Raw genomic sequence first — 24,940 nt, 5'->3', positions numbered from 1 at the left:
TGGACCGGATACATAGAATTAGAATGTTCAAGCCTGAAGATTCTATTGCCCTGGCTCGCTACATCTACACTCGCGAGGTCTCACCTATCGTGGGCTCCCTTCTAGGAATCGTGAGGTTAACGGAAGAGGACTTGAGACAGCCGAGGGTTGCCTCTGTCAACTGGGATCCCACTATTTTGTTCATGATGCAGACAAAGACGGAGAGGGAGCTGGATGGTATGGGCGTCGGGATTCTTGCGTTTTCGAAGACTGTGAGCAATCTGAATATATGCCGCAAGGATATCTGGGACGCTCTTGACTTGGCTTGGAACTTACTGCATTGTGCACATCCGGATGGAGGACGCAGAACAATGGAGGATTGGCTCAAGTTATGTAAAATCTAATAAGGCCTAGGCAGAGACGTATTCATACAAAGTTATCGTCGAAATCCATTGATTCTCGCTCGCGCTTTGAAACGTTCAACTTCTTCATGACGGCCAGCAACCTGAGGACTCTCTTGTCCGAGCTCTGAACGTATCTTAATGCGTTGATTTGAATTTCATCCACAGGAAACATTTTGCTGGATCCTAGCGGTATCATGCGTTTGACAGGGGGTTCAAGATATGATCTCAGCTGAGTTGACGGACCCCACCCCCCCACCAAAAAAAAAAGCAATTTCGATGATTGCAGATTTATTACCGAGAATTTAAGCAAGTTTTACCTGCCGTCTGACTCCTCGATTATCTCTTGCTCTGCTCATATGGTTTAGTTGGCCTAGAATGGAGAAATTTCCGATCGACGTTCCTTTCTAACCTCTTCAAACATGAGGCAACGAGATAGTACCAAACCGCTCTATAAGAGAAACACCTGATAGAAGATGCGTGATTTCAGACGTATCCATTTCATAGCGGATACCGTCACCTTTCCCGCAGGAGAAAGCACGTTCTCACCCACGCAAGAAAACCGTGCAGCTCCCTTACTATTACGATTTCGCGTCCTATCTTATCTTATCGGCTCTCTCGTAATCCTGCTATGCTAACTTTCCGGACTTGATCGCATTACCCATGAGGGTTCAGTGTGTTTATCGCACCGTTGCAGACTCTTGTAGTATATTTAGCACGACCCAAACTGTATTTAAGTAGCTCGACTGCAGGTCTTAAACCTCAGTCTCGAACTAAAGTTTATTCACCCGATAACTTAGTCTGAACTCACTCTCGCTCAACTAAGCGATAGCTCCCTGCACGCAAACCTGCGAGCAACATAAGGCGCCTGACCGAAGTGCGAGTCACGCCTAGTTGTTTAATCTTGTTTGTGTAATCGGTCGCTAACAATTAGTTCGAGACTTTCTTACTCTTCAACAACAACCATGTTGTCGAACAGTAACGAATGAACCCCATCGAACAATACTTCACTGACCTCTTTGAACTACAAGGCTTTATTGCCATAGCCTACCTCGCATTCCTATATGGATACGAGCACCGACGAAACCAGGAGCCAGTCTCTGAAGAAACTATCCCCGTCGAAGCCCCCAACCCGGAGGCTAGACGACTGCACACACCCCCTCCCGACTACCTCGACGACAGACCCGAACCCATCATTCACTTCATCTTCATCACCGATGATGAGTGGATCACAGAGGACTCCGACTCAGACGAGTCCAACTCCGAAATGGAAGGATGGCCCACACAAAGAGGCCCAGTCGTTGAAGAAGAAGAAGAGCGAGGACTCTACGAAAGGGGGATGGACAAGCGTATTCTCTCTCCCATTACCGAGGAAGAAAGCGAAGGGGAAAGCGAAGGAAGTGACCCCTGGAATGCCCCCTCCCCCACCTCAACCAAGAACTCAGCCACCAACCCTGGATATGATTCAGACAGACAGCGCCTCTATCAAAGAGGGCTTAGATATCATCTGGGAGAAGGAGGAACAGCTGAAGATGGAACTGGAAGCAGTTCAAATGAAGAAAGCAGCGATACAGAGGAGGACAACGACAGCGACGAGCTCCCAGGGCCGTGCAACAATTGGTCCCCTCCAAGGCTGGACTCAAGAGGAGAGACATGGGGCAACTACTACGCCTGCGACGACTCCTCCTCCGACGAGGGAGGATACCTCAATCTCATTACACGACCAAACACCCCGGTTATCATCAATGACAGGGCCGGAGAAGCAACTACCGAGCTCGACCAATGTGAGCCCACATACGACGCCGACGCCAGCTGCGATGTATGCTGACAAGTACAGGACTACGCCGACGTGTGGCTCATGTACGAGGGAATTGAAGCCCCTGCCTCTGTCATCCCCTATGCCATCTATCCCCTCGCACCAGAACATCCCCACACAGCCCCCATCCCCTTTGTTGCACCCTGGGTATGGGATAGACCCCGAAGACCCGACTTCGATCAAGTCATACTCAGGGTCAATGAGTGGGCAAGAATCATTCGGAATTGGAACCGAATTGTCACAGGAAGCACAGAGCCTTTCGAGTGAGTCCGACCAATCGGACTTAGAAGAAGGCGAAATCTACGAGAACCCTGGAACAGGGCCAATTTCGATCTACAGCAGCAGCATAGGGTCGGAGAGTATGGGGAAGAAGACATCATCCCGGAGTTCGTGGAAGGATCTAGCTCAGGAGCCTACTGAGGCCGAACTCGATAATATGACGTATTTGGAAATGCTGCATTGGACCGAAAAGAAATTACCACGAGAACTCTCGTGGAACGGATCGATCCAAGGAAGATACTTCCAACAGAACAAAAACAACCCGGTGGGAAGCCAAGTGCTATATCAGGAGACGATCTTCCATACAAACATCCTGTGGAACCAGGTACACCCAGACGACTATACAGAACCAGGAGAACGGTACGCGGTACCAGAACCCTCCGAAACATCAAGCGGAAGCACGGTGGACTTAAGCCACCTATCCATTCTCAAAAGGACAGGGTACGTCGACCCTAGTCAGCTATTCGTGGTGGCGGGAACACCGGGAAGTGCAGGCACAGCGGCAGTGGCAGCAACAGCAGTTCCTGCAGTACCGGCCCCTGTACAGCAAGGACCTCTATCCCCACATCACAACCCCGCATTACGATCGCTACCCCATCCCGCAGCAATCCCCATTCCCGCGGACCCTGTACAACCACTGAACACGCCACCGCCATTCATAGTCAGAGTAGCCAATACAAACCCATGGGGACAGGTGAAGCCACAGCTGGCGGAACCACCGGAAAAGTTCAAGGGAGAGTCCAATGACGTGGACCGATTCCTTAACCAATGCGAGGACTACTTCAATGTGTTTCCTCAGCAATTCACAATGAACGCGCATGGACAAAGCCCTAATCGGGTAGTGTTCTGCACGTTCCGACTCACGGACAAAGCATTGCACTGGTGGAATCATGTCAGGGACGAATATTACGACGAAACATGTGGATACCTGCACTACCCAGCCTGGCAGACGTTCAGACAGACCATGGAAGACCAGTTCCGGGCCGATGCGGAAATAGAACTCAAATTACAAGAGTTCAAACACATACGACAAAACACCTACAAGTCGGCCAAGGAGTTCTTCCGAGACTTCGAACGGCTAGCTAAGGAGTCTGGAAAATGTCACAATGAAGAGTACATGATCAAAATACTCAAGCCAGCCATCCGGAAGAACGTCAAGACCGCTATACACGCTACTGGGACCGCGTTACCATGCACGTATGCAGAATGGAAGTTCCGAGTAGAACAAATGGACTATAATTACCGAGTGGGATTAGCGGAGGATGCCGGCAGAAACCTTGGAACGCAGGGAACGCCAAACAAAGGGAAGACGGGGAACTCCGGAACTCCTCAGAGTGACAAGAAGATGGGAACGGGAACCACGTACGGGGGCCAGGGACAACCGATGGAGATAGATTGACTACGGAAGGAGGGATGATGCTTCTGCTGCGGTCACAAGGGACACCGGAAGCAAGACAACAAATGCCCCAAGGACGAAAGTACGTGGTTGGTCAAGCACCAGCCCAAGTTCTCTCGAGCTCAAATCCGCACCATGTACCAACAAGTAGTGAAGGAGGAAGAACAAGAGGCGTCAACATCGAAGATCGAGGAGGTAAAAGACGAGCCGACAGCATAAGCGACAAATGCGCATCGGCTAAGGACTTAATTTCATCTAGTGGTGCGTTCTCGAACCCCGCAGGTCGGACTAATACATCGCTTGTAGTATCTCCGAACAATATCACAGTTTTCATGCAATCACAAAATGAAATTAACAAGTCGCATAAAAGCAACGGTGTACAGGGGATTTCCACTGTGCTCAAAGAAGAACCCCATTCAAGATCCTTGGCCACCGGTGCGAAAGCACAAGCGGCGAATGCTGTGCAAGGCGGCGGGACACACGGGATCAAGGTCAACATCACTCCGTGGCAGGTAGGTACTGGCACAGAAAACGGAGGAAGAGCGGCCGAGCTAGTAGTGGGCAAGGACGCCTCCAGGCGGGAGAGGAACGATGCAGGACCTCGCCCGAAGGCAGAACATGTGCACCTGCCCTATGCGGCCAACTACCCTGACACGACAGAGCCACAAGAGGGAATGCGAATCCCCATCAAGAAAACCGCTGCCCCGCAAACAACAGTCAAGACAACCGGGGATCCCATCCCTTCCCACACGGTATGTCTACCCCTTTCATCACTAACACATAATGGCACTGGGGGCTCGTGTTCCCCAGTGGGCGGGTCGGTGGGACCATTATGTGATTCCCCTATTTTCAATAAAAATACCATTTCACTCGAAGAAGTGCCCGATGAGGAAGACAATTACAGCTACCGACAAAGCCTCAAGAAACAAGGGGAAGACCCGGTGATCCACACCGAGGAGTACCCAGAAGACTATGAGGTGACGGAGTTAGAAGAAGAGTACTATAACGACAAGTGGGACAGGGGGTGGCTCAAACCACACAGCGCCGAATGGGTAAGGAGAAAGATGAGACAGGAGAAAACCATGGAAGGAAGACTAGCGACCCTACGTATGTGGGTGCACCCCCGACGGCTGATTGAGGTGGACGAAGACCTCGTATTAGACCTTATCGGGTCCTCCAGGGAAACCTATAGGCAACGAGAACAGTGTTTACAAAACATGCAAGATCTATGTGTTCCCCCACAGTATATCCGGGGAGGAAGGGGAAGAAGCGTCAACATCCGCGTCCAACTCGAAACCCTGGATACCAGCCAAGTACGAGTGGTGGACGCCTTGGTGGACAGCGGTTGCACCGGGAGTTGTATAAACCGGTCCTTCGTGCAAGAACATCAGCTCAACACGGTAAAACTCTCCAAAGCACAAGCCGTCTATAACGCAGACGGCAGCCGCAACAAAGGAGGAGACATAACGGAGATAGTAGAACTCCGATTAACCATTGGGGACCATCATGAAAAGGTTGAGCTCGCCGTCGTCGACCTAGGAAACATACCGATGTTTCTAGGCCACGATTGGCTCAAAAGGCATAACCCAATCATAGATTGGAAAACTGGAATGGTATCCCTAGTCCGATGTTCCTGCCGCAAAATACCCTTTCAATTACCAGACAAAGACCCGGAGCAACAATGGGGAACAGAAGTAGAGGAAGGAGACACTATCCTGATTGTGGACTTCAAAGAAGCCTTTCACGTTCGAGCCATGGGAAGTAAGGCGAACGAATTAGCTGCTAAAGCAAATCAAGGCAAAGAGGCGAAGACGTTCGAGGAAATAGTACCGGAACCATACCGGGAATACTGAGACGTGTTCGCAAAAGAAAATTTTGATGAGCTACCCCCTCGAAAACCATGGGACCATGCTATTGAATTGGTCCCCAATGCGAATGCGAGTTTAGACTGCAAAGTCTACCCCCTTAATCTCACTGAACAGGAAGAATTGGACAGGTTCCTGGACAAAAACCTAGAATCAGGAAGGATCAGACCTTCCAAATCCCCAATGGCCTCGCCCTTCTTCTTTGTCAAAAAGAAGGATGGAAAGCTCCGACCTGTGCAAGATTATCGCAAACTAAACGAGATGACCATCAAGAACCGTTACCCTCTCCCGCTCATCGGAGAATTGATGGATCAACTCAAGGATGCCAAATACTTCACGAAGCTAGACGTAAGGTGGGGATACAACAATGTACGAATCAAGGGGGGAGACGAGTGGAAGGCCGCATTCTGAACAAACAGAGGGCTATTCGAGCCCATGGTGATGTTCTTCGGACTCACCAACTCCCCAGCAACCTTCCAATGGATGATGAATGACATATTCAAAGAACAGATCGCAAGAGGAGACATCACTGTGTATCTAGATGACATCCTGATCTGTACCAAGGACAAAGACAAACACCGCAGCGTTGTCCGAGAAGTTCTAGCCATCCTCCGAGCCAATAAACTCTTCCTAAAAGCGGAAAAATGCGAATTCGAAGTACTGGAAACAGAATATCTCAGAGTAATCATCAGTCAAAGCTCCATTCGTATGGACCCCGTAAAGGTCAAAGGAATCACAGAATGGCCTCAACCCACCAAGAAGCGAGAACTACAATCGTTTTTGGGATTCACCAACTTTTATCGAAGGTTCATAAGGGACTACAGCAAACACGTACGACCCCTGACCCAGCTCACGGGAAAGGCAGACTGGACGTGGGGAACAGCCCAAGAAAATGCCTTCCAAGAGATCAAAAGGAAGTTGGCCGAGGAGGTCATACTAGCCGTACCCAATCGCACTGGGAAGTACCGAGTAGAAGCGGACGCAAGTGAAGGAGCTATAGGAGCAGTCTTGTCCCAAGAACAAGAGGGGAGATGGCGACCAGTGGCATTCCTATCCAAGGCCCTGACCGTCACAGAACGGAACTACGAAATATACGACAAAGAACTCCTTGCGATCATGCTCACCCTAGAGGACTGGAGGCATTACCTTATGGGAGCCTACCAAGACTTCGAAGTATGGATGGATCACCAAAACCTACAGTACTTCTGGAAGCCTCAAAAACTCAATCGTCACCAGGCTCGATGGGTAACTGAACTAGCGGAGTATCATTTCATGCTACACCATAAACCCGGAACAGCAAACAAGAAGGCAGATTTATTATCCCGAAGGGCAGATCACGACCAAGAAGGGAGTGACAATGACGAGATGGTTGTTCTTAGACCAGAAATGTTCCAAGCCCTCATCATGCCCAAAGAAGAAGAGATACATAAAAAGATACGAATGGCGTTGAGAGACATCACCAGATGGGACAAGGGGATCGAAGCATCCACCCATCACCCAAAAGGCATAACCCAGAAGGACGGGTTAATGTACTACGACAGATGACTATATATTCCTTGAGACGCCAAGTTACGAGGAGAGCTGATTGCCATACATCATGACCACATCACAGCCAGACACCCAGGAATTGAAAAAACCAAAGAACTCGTTCAGCGCAATTACTGGTGGCCCAAGCTGAAACAAGATGTGGAAAAGTATGTGAAGGGATGCGAAGCTTGTCAGCAAACCAAGACAAACACCTAAAGAAAGAGAGCGCCTTTACACCCACACGCGGTACCAACACAACCATGGGAACATATCACCATAGACATGATCGGCAAACTGCCAGACTCAAACGGTTACAATGCTATCCTCATGATCGTGGACCGATTCTCAAAAGAAGTAATTCCGGTACCATGCTCCACTGAGCTGACCTCGGCAGGGTGGGCCAAAATCCTTAGAGATCATGTATGGGCAAAACATGGAATGCCGCAGAAAGTAATCTCTGACAGGGGACCCCAATTCGTGTCAAAATTCATGAAGGAACTATATGAGATGCTCCACATACAAGGAAACCCATCCACGGCCTATCATCCACAGACCAACGGACAAACGGAGCGAGCAAACCAAGAGATTGAAAAATATCTCCGAATATTCATCAACCACAGGCAGAACGATTGGAGTGAGTGGTTACCTCTCGCCGCCTTCCAACACAATAACCGGAAGCACTCCGCAACCGGTTACTCTCCCTTCGAAATCAACCACGGGCAGAAACCACACCTTGCCCCAGTAACAATCAAGGAAGGAACTAATCCCGCAGCCAGAGAATTCGTGGCGGATATACAAAAGGTGCATGAACAAACGACAAAGGCATTGGAAAAGGCAGTGGAAGTCATGAAACGACAATATGACAAACATCAACGAGCAGCAATGGAGTACCAACCGGGAGACAAGGTCTGGTTGGATTCCACTAACTTACATCTTCCTCGACCAATGAAGAAGTTAGGAGACAAACGTGTCGGACCGTTCAAAGTAATATCCAAGCATGGCGCCTCCGCATACAAACTACGTCTACCCCCTGCTTGGAAAATTCATGATCGCTTCAATGAAAACCTCCTAACTCCCTATCATCCACCGGAGTTCCCAATCCAGATACAGCCCATAGCACCTCCACCAGACCTCGTAAACGGACAAGAACAATACGAGGTGGAAGAAATTGTGGACCGAAGGGAGCGAACCATGGGAAGAGGGAGAAAACAACGCACCAAAATTGAATACCTCATCAAATGGAAGGGATACCTGAGAGAAGAAAACTCTTGGGTGGACGAACAAGAATTGAGTAATGCAAGAGAGGCGATTGAAGACTTCGAACAAGTCTCCTTCATCACTCGACCCCCCGCGGACTGGTGGGAGGACAACGACGAGTCCGACTCCTGGTCAGAAACGGAGTCGGTAACCGAATCAGAAGTTGACCATCCATTGGTACAGGCAATCCAAGAATACCTGGTAAAACCAAATACACCTTCTCTTGTAGGAGCCTATCTTCCAAAGCCAAGCTATACCGCAGTCGGGACGACTGCCTTAACAGGGGGGTAATATTACGATTTCACGTCCTATCTTATCTTATCAGCTCTCTCGTAATCCTGCTATGCTAACTTTCCGGACTTGATCGCATTACCCATGAGGGTTCAGTGTGTTTATCGCACCGTTGCAGACTCTTGTAGTATATTTAGCATGACCCAAACTGTATTTAAGTAGCTCGACTGCAGGTCTTAAACCTCAGTCTTGAACTAAAGTTTATTCACCTGATAACTTAGTCTGAACTCACTCTCGCTCAACTAAGCGATAGCTCCCTGCATGCAAACCTGCGAGCAACATAAGGCGCCTGACCGAAGTGCGAGTCATGCCTAGTTGTTTAATCTTGTTTGTGTAATCGGTCGCTAACACTTACCCAAACATATCGATCGGATCTATTGCTTGAAGCCAAATAAGTTTTTTTTGACAACATCACTCTAGCACTTAGAAGTTAGAAGGCCGGGTGTAGTTGTATCATTCCGGTTATCATACACATGAGCTGCAGAAATGAAGTATCAAAGCACGTTCGGTGCTCTGAGTTGGTTTAGAGTCGTGAAACGTATGAGGCGAGGGGAAAAGAAAACGAGGATATATCTATATTAGCACTAAGATTCTGTAATTTAGAAAATAAGAAAGCCACACACGTATACTACCAAGCGTATAGTGTGGGATTCCCTAGTCTTCTGCCCGAGCTGCCTATTCAGCTACCGCCCTATCTTCTAGTGTGCGCAGCATCAAAAGGCTGCTCTTCCAATCAAAAGCTTCGGATATACTTGTATTTGCAATATAAACAGAAAGGAAGAGATACAGGCAAGGACGCATACCGGATGTAATAAAATTGATGGAAGAGTTTGCGTGGGAATATTATTCGCAAATGAAATCGAACGCTGCTGCGGGCCGTAAACGGGCGGACATCTACAACGCAATCTAGATTCATGTCCTTCCCTTGGGCCCATGCCCTATGCATAGTAAGGGCTATCATGTTCTACATTTTTCTGGCCCATCCTCACCACAGTTCTGTTGGATTGCAAGATATGGCGTTATACTGAGTAGTTGTGAGCCTGGTCTCTTCGGTAGGCTTCGGGCGGTCAAGGAGAAGACGAAGCCACGGCGTTTAATCTCGTCCTACTTACATACGTTTGTTTTCCGGTGCCTTCTATCTCCATAATGCGGTTCTTATCAGTTCCTTTCCTGAGTCCTGATTCAGAAGAACTCTCGACCAGATCACTTATTAATTTGCAGCTTTCGGAGACAGAAATGCCAATCATAGGATCACCTAGCTTGTCAATTTTCTATCCTGTGATGCTGGACAGACATAGCCAAGGCCTCGAGGGTCGAAACCTTAACAACACCTTATAAGCTGGCACACAAACGATACTGTTTTTTTCTTCGCCTTCCGGCTCTGCCCCCGTTCATATGCTTCTCGCTGCGACGTCTGTCCTGAGTCTATTGGGAACTGCTTTGGGTCTTGATATCTGTCCTCGCATCGCCAGCAAGGTTTCGTCCGCGACAGACGTTTACTATCCTGGTTGCCATTCATCCGTCCCTCGTTTGCTGTCTGGCTGACCATTTACAGGATCGTCATCATACGTAGCGGACAATGCGCACTATGCAATCTCAAGCTCACAGGAATCATTGTGCAGTGTGGAGCCTGGGTCAGCTGAGGACCTCGGTATCATTGTGCGTGTGTAGAGTTTATTCTTCGTACCTGATATTTACATGGATTTGTCTAGTTATGTATTTTAGGAGAGACAAATACGGCCTTCGGGGTATGTCTCCAAATCACTCCGACTGCAATATCTTATTATTATAGGTCAAAGGTGGTGGACACGCCACGAACCAAGGCTTCTCATCTACGAAGGGCGTTCAGATCTCCATGACACGGTTCAATGAAGTCACGTACGACTCCACGACGCAGACGGCAGTGATTGGTGCCGGTAATATTTGGGACGACGTCTACAAGATATTGAACGCTCAAAATGTTAACATTCTTGGGGGAAGAGTATCCGGGATCGGTGTGGCTGGCTTTACTCTTGGCGGTGGTATATATTTGATCACCTGTCTCTTCTGTTTTCTTATCCTGATCGCCACAAAATAGGATATTCATGGCACACCAACCAGTATGGCCTAGCTATTGATAATGTGGTCGCCTACGAGCTAGTGCTACCGAATGGCACCCTCTCTACTGTAACCGAAGGTAGTGACCAGGACCTATTCTTTTCATTAAAGGTACGCAACATTGGGTTCGCAACTTCCGGAGCTTATACTTCTGACGGTAGGGAGGCTGTAATAATTTTGGAATTGTCACTCGGTTCACCTTGAAGGCATTTCCACAAAGCGCCGTCTGGGTATGTGCAGTATTCAACTTCCTTCTTAGTTCCAGACGTATATTGTCTACAGGGAGGAAGCGCTATGTATAGCATGGATGATTTATCTGCGTTTACGGCTGCATCTGCAAAATTCTCCTCAGAAGTCCGCGATCCCAAAGCAGTGATGATTATGATGTACGGGTATTCTGGCTCTACCAGTCAGGTAATTTGCGGTGCACTTCGTCATTTGAGATGTTGCCTTACGTCACTATAGCTATCCCTGTCCGTTCTGATGTTCTACGATGGCCCGACTCCTCCGAGTGGTATCTTCGATGACTTCCTTGCGCTGCCACCTTTGTCTCAGGACATCAAGTCTCGCTCGTTTCACGACCTTATTATCTCTTTTAATCTTTCGGCTGGTTATGATAGGTACGCCCATAACTTCCAACTGCGAACCTCTATAGCTGACCTTCCACGTGAACTACTAGAGTTGTATCTAATGACATCCCCGTGCTTGAATACTCAGAATCGACAATCAAAGGTCTCATCAACGAGCTAAACGTGAGGCCCATATTCTTCTTGTATATGCATTCATAATTTTGTCTTCCCATCTCAGAACTCGGCCTCCATCCTATTCACACATGGAGCCTCCGATATCTCGTTTTCTATTGAGCCTTTCCTTCCTACCATCCTTACTCATGCTCCCGCAAACTCCTCCGCTTACCCAGGCTCGCGAGAGCGCGCTATCTTTCCTACTAACCTCGGCTTTCAGTGGCTAGGGGAGAGCCAAGATAGTGTATTTCACGCTGCTGCGAGGGAGATTACGGAAAAGCTCGGCGTACCGGGCGCACCGAGGTACCCGAATTACGCCATCGATGGTACTCCAGTGAAAGATATGTACGGTGAGGAGGGATTGAGGAGGATGGAGGCTACGAGGAAAAGGGTGGATCCTAGAGGTATTATGTGGTTGACGGGGGGATTCAAGATATAACATCAATTGTCTCGACAAATCCAGAAAAGGAGTCCTTTACAACCTTACATATCCGACGAAGTAAGTGAGTTTTACGACTTCTCGATTATCTTAGTTTGTCGACTTGCATTCCTGAGTTGTTTCAGCGTCAAGTAGAGCGGACGGAAATGGTTTGCCAAACTGAAAAAGTTACCTGGATACTGACATTTCAAATCCCTCTCGCCAGAAATCTGTTTTTCGCAAGAACTGTGCTTTTGACTTGACGGAAACTGTATGGATAATTTCCCAGAGTCTCTATGCGTATTCTTCATGCGGAAACTTAAGCAAGACAGGAGTGTTGGTGGATGGTTCGTCTAGCCTAGAATTATCCTAAAATGGGAATCACCGCCAGCGGGGACATTTCCGGCAGTTCCCGATCGGGCTCCTTTCTAACGTCTTCAAACACGAGGCGGCGAGATACGTAACAAGCCGCTCTGTAGCTACAGCGCTGCGTAGGCGATACACCTGATAGCAGATCCATGCTTTCAGCTGCGTTCGAGAGTGTGGACTGCTACATTACTGACTCACACTTTGCTGCCTTTTATTCACTTAGCACTTACCCGGGTTCCGCGTTTACCGTAGACAAAATCGAAGTTCAGGTAATTCCGTCCTGATTTTCTCACAATGGCGCTAAAATTCCAGGTGCCGTCAGACGGCGAAACCAAGTCTGTAAAATGCAGCTGTATTCACGCGTGCATCGGTTTCCTGTGGCGCTACAAAACTTTTTGATAAGCGCAACAATTTATCGGTTGGGCAATATGTCAGCTCGCCCTAGTCTCGTCCAGGCTGAAACCTAATTGTCGGTGAGCACAATGCTTACTTTATACGGCGACTCTATCTCGCTAGCAGCGTGTCAGATATACAACTCTCGCGGAGGTGTATCACACGGGGGCTTAAAGGGCAGTAACCATCGTCTATCAGTAATTCTTCCTTTTTTTATGGATCAGACATTCCTGTTCCCCGTCAGGGTGAGAATTACAATATATATAAATTAATTTCTCTCTGCCACCCCAGCAGCATTGTATCTCGCTCTGGAAATGATCGCTACTCTTCTCGCTTTTGCTAGTACGCTCTTCTTGATAACATGGCTGAATCGGAGATCAGGATATCCCTCGCATTTGCCTCCAGGTCCTAAGCCCACCCCAATTCTCGGAAATCTGGGTGACTTCACTTCCAAAGAACTTTGGGTGAAGGCAGCGAAATGGGCAGACAAATACGGTTGGAGAATTTGCTCTTGTATTTACGTATCAATCATGAGTTTTCTGATGGCATTTTCTCATTAACAGGTGACGTGTGTTACCTCCATGTCTTTGGATGGAGCGTTATATTTCTTAGCAGTCCAGATGCTGCCTTCGAGCTCCTCGAAAAGCGTGGGGCGATGTACTCCGACAAGCCGAAGCTGAAAATGGTTGGTGACCTGTACGTGTACTCAGAATCTCTCTTTGCGCCTGTTTCCAACCAATGTCATCTACTAGATGTGGATGCAGGAAATTGGTATGCATTCATATATGGTCTATTTTCAGAGCGCTTACAGTCCCTATTCGAGCTCCCGTTCCTTAGTTATAGCTCTGAGTTCACTCAACAACGGCGCTACCTCAAACAAACTCTCGGCTCTCGAAGTATACCTGCTTACTACTCTACAATTCGAGCATCGACCAACTCATTCCTTGTCGAACTCATCAACTCGCCTTCCCAGTACCTTGAACACCTGCGAAAATACGCTGGAGGTCTGGTGCTGTCCGTCGGGTACGGTTATCAAGTGCGCAGTACAGACGACAAGTTCCTTGTTCAAGCAGAAGAATGTGTACAACTCCTTGCGAACCGCATTGTAGCCGGAAGCGGGATATGGCTAGTAGATGTCTTTCCGGTGATGGCATACCTTCCATCCTGGATGCCAGGGGCAGGATTCAAGAAGAAAGCGATGCTATGGAAGAGAATGATGAGAGAGTTTGTGGATGCGCCTTTCGAGGAAGCAAAGGCATCAGTGGTAGGTATTTGTGCGCTTTTCATACCCTACATCCCACGAATTTACGTTACTTTCTTAAGAAATCAGGAACGATCCTTCCCTCCTTCTGCTCTGACATTCTCGGCGGCGACGAGCCCCTCAACTCTTCGGAAGAAGAGAATATCAAGTACAGTGCAAACTCGATGTTCGCTGCCAGTGCGGATACGGTAACACAGTTTCGTGATATTTGGCCAACGCTCCTACTGACTAGGACTTATAGACTGTGACAACAATGTCTCATTTCATTCTGGCCATGATGCTCTACCCCGACGTTCTAAAGAAAGCTCAAGCAGAAATCGACCAAGTTATTGGACCTGACCGACTTCCAGATCTGAATGATAGACCTGCGTTACCTTATGGTACTTCTACCTTTTATGTTGCTGAATTCCTGTTGAACTACCGTCATAGTGGACGCGATCATGTTGGAAGTATGGCGTTGGGGTGCACCCGTTCCGCTGAGTGCGTGTTTCTATCGTTTTAGTCACCGCATGCCATCTCAAAATTTGTCTAGATCTACCTCATTGTGTCCGACAAGATGACCAATACCGTGGGATGTATATCCCCAAAGGTTCTTTCGTACGTCGAATGCCCGCTTCGCTTCAAAACGACATTCATAATTCGCTAGATTATTGTCAACATATGGTATCGCATCTTCCATGCCACTTCTTCATTCCCTGCCTGATTGATGACCCGTAGGGCCATACTTCGCAATGAGCAGTTATTTCCTGAGCCGGAAATTTTCAGACCCGAACGATTCTTGCCAGTCCCCGGCGTCGTCCCCGACCCAAGACAGGATCCCCGGAATTATGTTTTTGGTTTTGGGAGAAGGTATTTGTTGTGATCCTTTCAGATGCCAATGGTACTGACCAGGGCTAGGCGCTGTCCCGGTGCCGACCTCTCCGAGTCCTCCATATGGCTCCTCATCGCCTCAATGATCGCCGTGTTGGATATCAGGAAGCCTGACGCAGGGGATATTCCGGTACGATACAATAATTCGGTATTCAGGTAAGTCCATCTTTCTTTTCCTGGGTTCCTTGGGCACTCATTCTGCTTTCATATGTGAAAGGGTGCCCGATAAGCTGCAATGCGAGATCAAACCTAGGTCGGATAATGTATTAAGTTTGCTTGAATAAAGGTGAACATCTTGAGAGTTGGTACGTTTGCAATTAGGCCATATATAGGCGCACGGGTGCTCATCCTTATGATTTGTGAATACATCAGTGTACAACCACCGAGATGTAACGTTATATGTACAGTGTCTCTATTACATAAGATCATGTAAGTCGAACTCTATGATGCACCGAGTGGAACACATGCACCGAGTGGGTATACTGTACGCAGCGGAAAGATCCTTCCATAAGGCACCTCCATGAGAATTACAACCTTGTGGCCATCCCTCGTATACATATCCCAATCTTCTTGGCCCATAATATCGCGCGCCTCGTCCTTGGAAATACTACTAATTCTTACCCCATCTTCATGACAAAAGTTCACCGCAACGGCAGTAGGGTAATTCTCTGCTGCGGGATTCTTCAAGATGTCTGCCTTGCGCATGGTAATCAAACGACGGAGGTTCTGACGAGCTTCAAGCTTGGTCCATTCTCCTTGTAAGTCGCGATCCCTAGCACATGTGTTATGCGTACCATCGGCTGAAAGTATGTTAGCAAACATATCGTGGATGCCGGAAGGAAGGAGTACCCACTCTTTCGGCTCTTTTGTATGTCCTTACACGCTTTGCGATGATCTCCGACCCAGTCAAGTTTCTGGCATTGTTCGGAGCAATAAAACCAAACCCAACAACCACTGCACCGTCGGGAAGGTTCGCGCGACGTCTTGGGACACTAGGAATTCAAACGCGTCAAGCGCCAACATATAGAAAATGAGATTATTAACCTCTTTGTTATTGCACAGACGAAGACCTTTGTCATGCTCAAGATCATATCTCTGTTTGGCAATCTCGCGTTCCGTAGCCACGTCTTTCAAACGAAACCAATGTTTAGCGATCGGCCCATCCATATCAAGGTCAGGTTCAAGTTTGACGGCATGGCCGATTGCCCAGCGCACTCTGCGCAGGAATGTCCGATATACAGTGTTGACTGTTGCCAATGTTAACAATTTTTCAATTGTATCGTAGATCTTGGCATCCCCGGGCTTGATTTGATTCATACGGACGAAACGATCAACCTTCAAAACGGATTCGAGGAGTTGGTGATCGCAGGCTGTGACCGAGGTATAAATGAAGGACCAGCAGCAACCATACACCGCCTCGAAGCCAAGTTCGAGAGAACGTACGGCTACGGCGAGATCTAATGATGAATACGGTTCACGTCGGGATACGATGAAGCGAATGGCGCGACATAACCACGGCGCCGCATGTGAATACAAGTAGTTATGGACGTCGCCGGAGGCCTCAGAAAATGCTGGAAATGAGGTTATGGCATGTAGGAGGTATTCAAAGTTAGTGGGCTGCCGCTGAATTTCTGTGATGAGGGATCGTATCACGACTTTAGACACCTGTTCTGGGTTACTGATCAAGACGGGTCGCAGCGCGGTGGATAATAACGGATCATTTTGCGCTACGGAGAGCATCCCATGCATAAGCTTCCTAAAAGCTGGATAGGCTGGATGTTCACAGCTACGGCCGAGAAAAATCCACAACCTACAAACGGTCTCAAGGAACGGCGTGTTTGATATGATGGTACGGCAGATATCTGCATGGGCAGACATATAAGCCAGTAGCATGGTGACGGTGATACGCCTGGTATCAGGCTACCCGTAGATTTTGCGATTTTACATCAGTTTATGCAATCTACAAGCAGTACAGAGGGCTACAGTGGAGGCTTCGCACTGGTAGCTAAATACTACATAAAGAATGAAAGCACGGCAGTACAGAACGGACTTAGAAACAACATCTCGAAGAGTCAATTCTACCAGCCGTCAACACGCCAAGCTAAGCCCTACCTAAACAAGACTATTACAGTCAAATCTCGGGGACTCGTCTGTATGGAGTATAAAAACCAAGAAGTTGAAGAATGGAACGAACTAGATGCCTTGTCACCTCGACGAGTAGAAAGAACCTGTCAGGAAAAATTGCTAAGTCGAGAAACAGATCAGCTTTCGAGATCAACTCAGGCTAGGAAAGGAATAACCTTGGAAGAATGAATAGCCACGTTGGGTACTGAGATGACCGACCTTGATCACGCAGTGATCAACAGAATACAATCTCAGACCTGCAGTCAATCACAATCGGTGGTTACATCCTCGAGATCCTGCGCATACTGCAGTATTCAATACATACGGCGTGTGGCAGGCCTTGCAGATGGAAGAAGGAGCACCCACGGACTAGTAGGGCACTCCTCAGCGACAGAATAACCCGGCACAGTCGCATCGAACTGAATAGAAACTACGGAATGGCGCGATACTTGTAGGATAGTGACTCACCGTTTGTATTAATTCCAAAGCTCGTACCATAATTACTGTAGATACGGGCTCCTATACCTAAAACATGAATCGTATAAATTAGCAGCGACTAGACGCATAATGGCAGGAAAGCATTCCCCCCATGTTTGTGCTAGTAGCCTGTATAGCTACCTAATCAATCACTGGTTTTTATTGCATATCCTCAACTGAAGTGAATTAAGTTACCAAAGTCAACCCATAAGGGCGACTACAGTAATCTAGAAGAGTTAAGTAGGAAGTAGAGCCGTCCCCGTGTTTGCACCTTGCTAGTTAATTGAACTGCTCCGTGGACAAAGGCCTCATGTTCTCTCTCTCCGAGATTAGCGATCTAGACGTGCTGAGTCGACTTTAAATCAAAAGACCTCATCTAGTTGAAGTAAAATAAGCCCTAGAACACTTTAAGTTCGAACAATCGTCGAGTTCAAGGAACTCCAGAGTCTGTGTACTCTTTGCAAGTCTTGTACTTGAAGTCAGAACCTGAGCATTCTTTGTAGAGTGATTTTGCACTCTTTGTAGACCTCGGAGTCTTTGGTTGTTTGATTATTTGAAGTGTCTGCTAGAAGTTCTTCTAGACAACGTCGAAACAAGCATAACTTGCTCGACTATACCTTACAAAACAAGTTCATAAAACCCCGCTATCGCGGACTAGTGTACTTTGTGTAAAACACATCGAAAGAAGAATTGAAGTTGTTTTCAGGCAAAACCCCACTAGATTATCTAAATCTAAGTACATCACGAGTGCTTCTATCGTACTCACCCTCGAACTTATATACATTGGTGATTGTGTGTGTGTGTGTGTGATTTAGTATCTAGATTGACGATCTAGACGCTTGTTTCATTTGCGCGCTGCCCGTTACCGAGCACATCAACGGATGTGACATTCTCTTCCTGCGCAAGGCTAGTGTTGCCCGAAAGGATGTTGGATGACTGAAAGAAATAAAGAGCCCAAGAGTAGACGGGTTTCCACATAGAGATGACTCATTCCCAAATCCCACTGGACGCCGGACGTTTTCTCCCTTCTCCCTAGCCTCCAGGACCAATATACCATTCGTAAACGCTCCCAAACAGGCTCGAACGGTCGATAGATCAACATCCGTGTCAGTGAGGGGAGGAATCTTACCAGTGGAGAGGTAATATCGAAAGGTCTCTAGATATCTGGGAAGAATGTCTTTGTGTTTCGTGGATAGCGGTTCGTATGCGAGTTCATTGATTCTGGCGATAGTGCTCGGAAGGTCATGAAACTAGACAATAAGATAGGTAAGTATTTTTATTTCATGTGGTGGAACACCGTAGAAGCTATGCTTACCCTTGACGTACGTCGCTGTCGACTCATCTTTGGTCTGAAAGATGAAAGAAAAGGGAAAATGCCGAAATATGATATCATCTCGCATTTGTTTTCCGCTCCTCGGGCCAGCCATTATTCGGGTGGAAGACGAATCACGATCACGTGATACATGCGCGCTTGTTCTTTTTCACTTCGGTTTCCGGTGGTGGTGCTTCAGGCAACAAGCCGATCGCTTACAGGACAAAAGCTAGAGACACTCATCCGGATCATCTGTCGAGTTCATTTACGAGCGTGTTCGCGCGAAGTAACATAGGAGGCACCTTTAGATTGCAGATCAATGTTTACTAGACTTTGTAAATAAGTGCTCGAAAATTTGCAACGATGACTAAAATCCTCCATAAGAGATGAATTATTGGAGGACCGACACTCACATGGCTATTATGTTGAGACTTGTCTCAGTTTGCCCTCTAGGCCCCAATCCCCCCTGAAAAACCTGCTCTGAACATCCACAGCAGAACTGTACGCTCTCCGTGTCGCCAGTTTTTGTGTACACTCATTCACAGGGCCCTGATCATAATTATTAAAATGGAAACAAAGAAGAGAACAGGAGAACAGGAAGAGATGTCGGGATCTCCCGCTTCATTGGTTGCTCTTCCAAATGAGCTCCTGTCCATCATATTGCAACAAATCGACGAGAAGGACCGCCTCTCAATCGCATACGCCTGCCGGAGACTGAACGATTTTGTCGCATCATTGTCGCTTGGTCGTCTCAACAAGTATCTTCAATCGTACAGCAACCTATGGATATGCAGTGGGCACCACACCACATGCCCAAACATCGTATGCCTCAAAGACCTTTGCCAATGGGTCGTTAACCCGCCGCGAATCCCTGTTATGAACATCAAATTCAGCGATAATTACCTTGGCCAGCTCCGTCTACTCACCCACTACATCGAAAGGTTCCCCGAGTCCGAACGGCCCACTGTGCACGTCCATGTTGGTTACCAAAATCGTTGGTCTGATATGAAAACAGATTCACAATTGAAAAAGCTTAACACCTTCCTCACGGGGCTCGCAGAGCTTAAATGCGTTGCTTCGTTTCTGACGCCGTACAACGATAAGAAGGCCGCGTTGCTGGACACGGCGAAAAGGAAAAATAACTAACGCTTGTTCAATCCGCCGCCACTGACGACATTGACAACAGCTTTCATAGACCCCACATCCGACGTCGTTGTAGACTGGCACATCCGTTCCGCCAATGCATCTCCAGTGGAGAAACTGTCGATACTCATCAAATCCACAAGGCGGTTTCCTCAAATCGATGTCTCTCTCCCGAGTCTTCCCAGACTCCGCCACTTAGAAGTAGAAGGAAGCTCTATGCGGAAGAGCGACCTATCTCACTTTCTTTCAAAGCATTCCTCTCTCGAATCCATCACTTTTGGATGGAATGTCCAGCTGCGCGGTGGTCAGTCCCTGTCCAGGCTCCCTCAGGCTCTGCATAGCTTGACGTCGATATCGGCTGATGCAGGACTCCTCCTGGGCCTCCTTCCCGACCTTGCAGAGTGCGAGAACCTGCAACGTGTGCGATTGAACTTTTCAATAAGCTGTGAAAGGCGAGGCTGCAACGGGGCGGACTGCCGGGATATTTTTACCTGGATTGCACGGCGGCAGGCTATCCACTATGTGAGCTTTCCGATGGGCTCTTTGAAGGATGATGAATGGGAGTCGTTGACGGACGGGACGATTTGCCTGCCACAGGTCACGAGGTTGGGCTGCCATCCGCACATTTCCTATAATCCGGTGCCACGGAAGTCGGGACTAGTAGTCCTGTTCCCGAACATAGAGGAATATGAGATGCCCCACTACCAGAAAGGGGCCGCTGAAAATGCTCAGCTGATATGGCCATCACTCAAACGGATGATCTTTGGCAGTGACGTTCGAGTATTGTAGTTTCCCGGTTAATGGGATTGGAATTGGATGTCAACCGGACTATACCTGAGGAGACCTTCATGCTTTGCATTAGCTTAGTAAAATTCAAAGATACATACCAATAACCTGGCTTATTCGATAACTTGCGTCGACTTCAAATATTTTCTTTTCTTTTCATAGATTTTCTATGAAACGATAGACCAAAAAGTAACGTATACCGACGACTGTCAATATATTGAATTTGTTGTATTGTTCATGTCCGATGACGACAAGTATCCAGCACTCTCGGAGGATCTGCAGCGTGTAGTACGGAGGAAAGTAAGAGACATCTACGTCAGCGATGACCATTTCTACGGTAAGTTCCTCAATGAAGGTTGACGTTGAGCTTTCGAAAGGATAAAAGTGCACGTACAAGCTGTCGCATCTCGGTAAAATTGATCGCCGTCTTTCTGTCAACACAAGGTTATTCAGGATCATGCTGGACTTCGGCATATTCGTGTGTCTCGCCAGGGCCCAGCTGAGATTCAAGGAATGGTTTCAAGTTTGGAAATGAATCGGAATAGGTCGGGATTCGGTCGGAAGGCCACGGCCAACTTTTCCTTCCCACGCATGTTGAGTCCGGGCCGCTTTCCCGATTGTCAACTTTGATTCTCGACCTCATTTTCTCGTCTGTCATGGTCGCATAGAGACAAGCTTCTTTCCTTGTAACATTTATTTCTCCGTTTCTTCCCTGTTTTCCTGATGTGTAGACCTCAGGCCTTGGCCTCAGGTTTGCTCTTGGATCATGATATTGTTGGAACTTGGTGTCAATCAGGCACTCCTCATTTATGAGCTTCAGGCGGTTGCCTTGGTGCACCTGTTCGTATCAGAATGCTACTTTCGCCGAAGGTAGAATATCGGGAAATTAACAGGTTCACATTGCTTGTTTCAATAAGCACCCTCTGGCCAACATTTTTCCGTCACCTTTACAGTTATTTACCGGTCAATGAAACAGCAAAACTGGATATTTACTGTAGGTTCCAATTGGTTGGGAATTTTGACTAGGTTTGAATGTAAGAATGTGTAATACTATACAACAATAAGATACAGTAAAAAAAAGATGCTCAAAGGTGCGAGTACAAGTCCGTTTTCACAGCATTATCGTGGCGTGGGTATTCTAGGCTATTTTGAGTCATTGAAACAGTCCGGCCCATATACCCAAACCTCATTAGTCAGCTACTCGGAATCGCTCGAGTGCTATAGAAAAGTGAGATCTCCTTTCCAGTCTCTCTCTGATATACAGCCTCAAAATCTTTGCAGATTTTTCTTGCACCTTTCCGAGGAGCACCAGGTAGTTTGACAAGCTCATTCTTGTATGCAATCATTTGCAATGACTGCCTTTTCCATTAGCTGGTCATGGCATTTGTGAGCAATCTGACACTTTTTCGAGTTTGATTTGGCATGTCCAGGCATAGTAAAAAATTGAACAAGAGGAGAAATAAAGTTCGGAGGCAGCAGGGCAATAATGGACGCATTGGACTGTCAGACTGTCCATCAAAGGTGATGGCTTGGCAGAACCGCACTTTTATTTATGCCCTAGACTCCTCAGATAATGGCCGCTTGGTCTCAAACCTGTCACACAGGTTCTTCAGAAGGTCATTAACATTATTGAGGCCTTTGTGGGTGATTACATTCAGATGGAGGACACACATTTCCAGGTCAGATTTTGAGTTCATGAGAAAATAGATATTTTTAGAACAGAAGCCTCAATTTCTCGGGAATATTATTCATGTCACATATGAAGAATCACTGCAGAACATGAAGATACAATACACATCAGCAATGTAATACAAGTTGATGATGAAGGATGAAGGGAGGGAGAGCAAGAGGCTAAGTGTTTCATTGAACCATGGTGTTGCAATGACCGGTAAATAACTGTACTCGGTTTCGTTTCCTGTGGCCCCATGATTTCGCTCGGTTAAACGACTTCAAAATCGATATATATCATCCAGGGTCCTCCGTTCTGGCAAAGAAAACCTTCCCTCATTATGCTCGTACTCCTTTCTGTTATTTCTCTTGCTGGCATTTTGCAGTGCGTCAGCGCTGTCTCGGTTTGGGGTCAATGTACGTGTTCTCTACAGTGACACTTAGCTCTGTGACCTGATTGCTGTGAAGGTGGTGGAATCGGATACAGTGGAAGCGTACGTTCCTTTCTCCCTCCATATAAGTGGTACCAGTCTGATATTATTATTTTGCCAGACCGCGTGTGAGCTCCATCTGACGTTTTCCGCGGTATCGTTCTTACACTAAGATACATAGGTGACTCTGGAACTACTTGCGTTTATCTCAACGACTATTATTCTCAGTATGACATTCTCCGCAACTCGATTACACCTTACATGCTCATTTTTTTTCATTCTAGATGTCAGCCCTCCAGCTCCGCGACGACGACCACTACTTCTTCGACTACATCTTCCACAGCACTGAGTGGCCTCAATACTAAGTTCACCGCGAAGGGAAAACTCTTCTGGGTTTGTTCTTGACGAATCACCGTCCGGTAGAATGCTAAGTACCTGTTCTAGGGTGCTGCAGCCGACCAAGGTACCATAACCATCTCCGGTATGTTACCTTCCTGATTCGAATTGACATGCTAACTGGAACACTTTTACAGCGAACGAAGCCCTCCTAAAATCCGAATTCGGGGCGGTACGTTGGGCTTCTCATGGCTCTTTACATTTGCCTGACCATGCCTAAACCTTAGGTTACTCCCGAGAATTCCATGAAGGTCGTTTGGTTTACACTCAGGTCATCTATAACTTATGTTCAACTATCGTTGCCTATTAGTGGGATGCGACCGAAAGCACCCAAGGAACCTTCACCTTTTCTGAGTCCGACTATCTAGTGAACTGGTCTGTCTCGAACAGTAAGAAAATCCGTGGTCATACTCTAGGTTGGGTTTTAGCACCTGTTTCGAGTTCAGCAATTTGATATGTGCATCTTTTTAGTGTGGCACTCTCAGCTCCCTTCGTGGGTCTCTGCTATTACGGACGCGGCCACCCTGGTGAGCGAAGAACCATACATCAGTGATGCAATACGTTAAGGTATCATCACGAAGACGTCTGTCATTCAAACACATATCGCCAATGTAGCTGGGCAGTACTCTGGTAAACTCTATGGTGAGTACCTGTTGATTGCTGTTCGTTGTTCACTGTTCAACGCAGCGCGTTTCGGAAATAGCTGTACGTGTCCTTGCTATCACTTCGGCAAGCAGCTGATTCACCAATGCAAAATCAGTGGGATGTTTGCAAGTAGGTCAGTTCTCCCGGCGATATTCCTTTTTCTGACGATCCACAGTGAGGTCCTAAATGAAGACGGTACTCTTCGGTCGAGTGTGTTCTACAACGTTCTCGGGGAGGTATACCTTTATCCCATCATTACCGGTGACGTGTTACTAATTAATTTCTCAAGTCCTTCATTACCATCGCGTTCAAAGCTGCAAGAGCTGCAGATCCTACAGCAAAGTTAGTCTAAATCTTCTCCCCTGGTTTCTTACTGACACTCGAGGGGTATAGATTATACATCAACGATTACAACCTCGACTCAAACAACGGCAAGGTCCAAGGTTCGTCTCTACTGCTTTTCCTTCCGTCGATTTCTTCTACCTTGTCGCTCAGGAATGGTTGCTCTTGTTAAGCGGATCAATGCCGACGAACAGCTGATCGATGGTATCGGCACACAGATGCACTTATCGGTACGTTGGTGTGTGTGCACTCGGGCCTGGATCTGTCGCTGATCATGTGTAGGCTGGCGGCTCGAGCGGTGCAGTCGCAGCTCTGACAGCCCTGGCAGGGGCAGGTACAGATGTTGCCATCACCGAGCTGGATATTGCCGGTGCGAGCGCATCTGACTATACCACCGTCGTTGATGCCTGTCTTTCCGTCTCTGCTTGCGTCTCAATCACCAGCTGGGGAGTTAGTGATGTTGTAAGTCTACCCCCTTCCCTGCAGTTTCCCAGTGATTTTACCTAATTCCTTTACAGAACTCTTGGCGCGCCAGCTCGACACCTCTGTTGTTCGACAGCAGCTACCAGCCAAAGGTGGCGTACACTGCGGTTATATCTGACCTGTCTTGAATGCATGTTTTCCCGTTCTTTTGAATTTATCGTAGTTTTTGTT

At 47.5% G+C, this 24,940-nt stretch overlaps 5 protein-coding genes across 5 annotated transcripts; 4 read left to right on the top strand and 1 right to left on the bottom strand.

Annotated features, from left to right (window-relative positions):
* Positions 1–9,871: 9,871 nt before the first annotated feature.
* Positions 9,872–12,090, top strand: EV420DRAFT_1670671 (FAD dependent oxidoreductase; the record flags this gene model as incomplete). The annotated part of the gene is made up of 10 exons (XM_060479053.1): positions 9,872–10,318; positions 10,367–10,470; positions 10,524–10,559; positions 10,604–10,832; positions 10,889–11,019; positions 11,070–11,138; positions 11,191–11,322; positions 11,374–11,528; positions 11,588–11,660; positions 11,716–12,090. Exons 1-10 carry the CDS (start codon positions 10,207–10,209, stop codon positions 12,088–12,090), a joined length of 1,416 nt encoding a protein of 471 aa, XP_060332482.1. The 5' UTR covers positions 9,872–10,206.
* A 1,055-nt stretch (positions 12,091–13,145) lies between these two features.
* On the top strand, positions 13,146–15,246 carry EV420DRAFT_1268025 (cytochrome P450; the record flags this gene model as incomplete). Its single annotated transcript, XM_060467418.1, has 12 exons — positions 13,146–13,326; positions 13,395–13,527; positions 13,584–13,602; positions 13,655–14,095; positions 14,155–14,280; positions 14,334–14,472; positions 14,522–14,572; positions 14,625–14,689; positions 14,739–14,755; positions 14,810–14,947; positions 14,990–15,118; positions 15,180–15,246. The coding sequence occupies 12 exons, from the start codon at positions 13,146–13,148 to the stop codon at positions 15,244–15,246; spliced, it is 1,506 nt and encodes a 501-aa protein (XP_060332481.1).
* A 157-nt stretch (positions 15,247–15,403) lies between these two features.
* EV420DRAFT_1640986 (uncharacterized protein) lies at positions 15,404–16,855 on the bottom strand (the record flags this gene model as incomplete). Its single annotated transcript, XM_060477174.1, has 4 exons — positions 15,404–15,762; positions 15,816–15,954; positions 16,007–16,725; positions 16,777–16,855. 4 exons carry the CDS (start codon positions 16,853–16,855, stop codon positions 15,404–15,406), a joined length of 1,296 nt encoding a protein of 431 aa, XP_060332480.1.
* Positions 16,856–19,478: 2,623 nt separating this feature from the next.
* Positions 19,479–20,021, top strand: EV420DRAFT_1640985 (uncharacterized protein; the record flags this gene model as incomplete). Its single annotated transcript, XM_060477173.1, has 1 exon — positions 19,479–20,021. The coding sequence occupies one exon, from the start codon at positions 19,479–19,481 to the stop codon at positions 20,019–20,021; it is 543 nt and encodes a 180-aa protein (XP_060332479.1).
* A 2,792-nt stretch (positions 20,022–22,813) lies between these two features.
* EV420DRAFT_1306347 (glycoside hydrolase family 10 and carbohydrate-binding module family 1 protein) lies at positions 22,814–24,912 on the top strand (the record flags this gene model as incomplete). Its single annotated transcript, XM_060468491.1, has 16 exons — positions 22,814–22,889; positions 23,085–23,130; positions 23,188–23,296; positions 23,348–23,384; positions 23,437–23,471; positions 23,527–23,550; positions 23,610–23,715; positions 23,771–23,826; positions 23,881–23,941; positions 24,037–24,073; positions 24,120–24,180; positions 24,234–24,286; positions 24,338–24,387; positions 24,440–24,516; positions 24,569–24,748; positions 24,805–24,912. 16 exons carry the CDS (start codon positions 22,814–22,816, stop codon positions 24,895–24,897), a joined length of 1,101 nt encoding a protein of 366 aa, XP_060332478.1. The 3' UTR covers positions 24,898–24,912.
* Between the last annotated feature and the right edge of the window lie 28 nt (positions 24,913–24,940).

This window comes from Desarmillaria tabescens, assembly GCF_030435595.1.
Source record: "Desarmillaria tabescens strain CCBAS 213 chromosome Unknown EV420scaffold_12, whole genome shotgun sequence".
NCBI lineage: Eukaryota > Fungi > Basidiomycota > Agaricomycetes > Agaricales > Physalacriaceae > Desarmillaria > Desarmillaria tabescens.
Note: the sequence above shows the minus strand (reverse complement) of the source record. Positions and strands in the feature narration are given on the sequence as shown.